Raw genomic sequence first — 2,293 nt, forward strand, 5'->3', positions numbered from 1 at the left:
TGCTGAGCGTGAAGACTGGTGCGTGCGCCTAGCAAGGAGTCGCGCTACACTGGGAACGACGCTGGCCCTCCTGCACACGGACCAGCCAGCTTTCGGTGTTGCCTGGCACAACGTCGCAGCGCCAAGGTCACTGGCTGAGGTGACGACACCCATTCCATGTTGGACTCTTTGCTGTTGAACTGAGATCGCTCCTAGTAGCACGACAACGACAACCTCAGCCACGACATTTCCTTCGACTTGTGTATAACGTACGAGGCGGTTCGCGGTGCCATGGTAACGCAGCCAAAGCAGCTCATTGGAGCCAGTATCTTACAGCTGCTTAATGTGTGATGTGACGTAAACCAACGTCGTCCTCCCTTTGCTGAGGGGGTGCAGCCATGCAAAGGAGTATTCGACTGAACCGGGATCAAATGGCTCGTGCTCAGTAACAACTCCTTTGCGGGTCTGCTGCTCCGTCTCTCGGGTGTGGATAGCCAGTATCAAGGCGCGTCGAGGTAGTAAACGCCTTAATTACCGGTTAAGCAAATCCTAGCTGGATTGTGCTGAAAAGTAACAATGACGAGATTGCCGTCGGCCAAATGGATGTTAAGCTGGCGCGGTGATAACAAGTGCAACTTCAAGGCAGGGTCTTGGGAGAGAACCAAACAAGGATGATGGAGCGTCACAAACATAACATACCCATCGAGCACAGCATGAAGACATTTTCGAAACTATGGCAGGCCTATCTTTATCCTTGCAGGACGCGGCAGGCAGAACCAACACACTTTAGACAAATATGACGCCACTTGATTGATGTAGTTCGACGAGGCATTCTCGACGCACCAATCGGGAAGATCCCGCACTCCCCGAACCCGCCAATGCTCCATCCTGCCTGGTAGCCAACGCGAATGACAGATCGCTCTCTCATTGATTGCTTCGCTTCCGCGTCCGTTTCGCTCCCCTCCAGGTTGGGCCATGACCCTAGCACTAGCCCTGAACTCTGTTTTTCTTGTGGGTACCGTACCCTGCATCGTGTGACTGAATGGATATTGCAACAAGCTAGTGAAGGGCAGAGATAAGGATGGGAGAACAGGACAAAGGTAGTGGCATGTGTTATTTTCGGCAATAACCATCTCGGAGACCCTTATGGACCGCCACTCAAACAACGTCCATATCCAGTTTCAGCCCTTGAGCAGCTGGGGTATCAATTTTGGAGTGCGGCCGAATTGGTTCTAAGCTATGCAACAAGGGTGTTCTTTCCTGATTCAGTATTGTACTCTGTCTGCAAGACCCAGATCTCGGAGCCACCAAACGAGCTGTATGACCGCATCCAATGGCCCCAATCTCCGGCTTTGCTTGCTGGCTAAAGACCCTCCGCGCCCGAGAAATAGACACGCTCGAAAAAGATCTTTTCGAGTGATGAGGCGTTGCGTAACGCCAGATTTATCCGCCTGGCGCTTAAGGAATGGAAGTAGTACTTACACACTCGTGACACGTGATTCAAACATCCCGCAGTAAACATCCGGTGCAACGGAATCATCCACAACTATCATGCGTCCAGAGCTGCATTCAGTGTTCTCACCTTTGAGAAACACCTCGTCAAGCAAAGCGCCTTCGAGAGGGTGCCTTCCACAGATTCATGCGTCCACCTTTCTGAGCTGCGCCTCCGACGAGGAGAGTGACAATGTCAAATAGGAAAAGGGCCTTCTACAAGACGATCCGCATCAGGAAATGAGCTTTGCGACCGGAACAACGTCCCCCCCAGATATCGTGGCTGAAATCAAGACCGCCTGCTCTGCATCATCTCGGCCTGACCCAAGCAAGAGGAGCGAGGCAATGTCTTCGTATAGAGTGGCACACGTCTACGAGAAAGCTTCCGGAGAACGGTCGCTTCATCTCAGGACAGCCAGCCGCGATGGCGCGGTTATCACTAATTCTTTTGACTGGAATTCGAATGGTCCTGGCGCAACGTCTTCCGAGTGCGGAATCCCCAGACCAGACTCGCCCACCATATGAGGGTGTTGTAGCCGTTGTAGATGTATCACCAGATATTGCTATAAAAGACACGCATGGAGGCGTCTCATGTGTTCAATACAGCACACGCTCATCGAATGAGAAATTCTACTTGTATTCTGTGGTAGATATACCAATGAGCCCTGATTTTCCAGTAATTTGATTCATGTCCAGGTGCCAGCACCAGCTCATGCGCCATTCTATGTGCCTTCCGCTCATTCGATTGGTTTGTGGTTGTCTTCACGCACTGCATTGTCGGATTGTATTCTTAAACCATAATACCATATAGTACAGTTTTGAT

General features: G+C 51.2%; 1 protein-coding gene across 1 annotated transcript; it reads left to right on the forward strand.

The window, feature by feature from the left end:
- Positions 1–1,894: 1,894 nt before the first annotated feature.
- CTAM01_17224 (uncharacterized protein) lies at positions 1,895–2,094 on the forward strand (the record flags this gene model as incomplete). Its single annotated transcript, XM_060533212.1, has 2 exons — positions 1,895–2,011; positions 2,077–2,094. 2 exons carry the CDS (start codon positions 1,895–1,897, stop codon positions 2,092–2,094), a joined length of 135 nt encoding a protein of 44 aa, XP_060372210.1.
- Positions 2,095–2,293: the final 199 nt, after the last annotated feature.

Source organism: Colletotrichum tamarilloi (assembly GCF_030869305.1).
Source record: "Colletotrichum tamarilloi strain Tom-12 chromosome Unknown Scaffold_414.1, whole genome shotgun sequence".
NCBI lineage: Eukaryota > Fungi > Ascomycota > Sordariomycetes > Glomerellales > Glomerellaceae > Colletotrichum > Colletotrichum tamarilloi.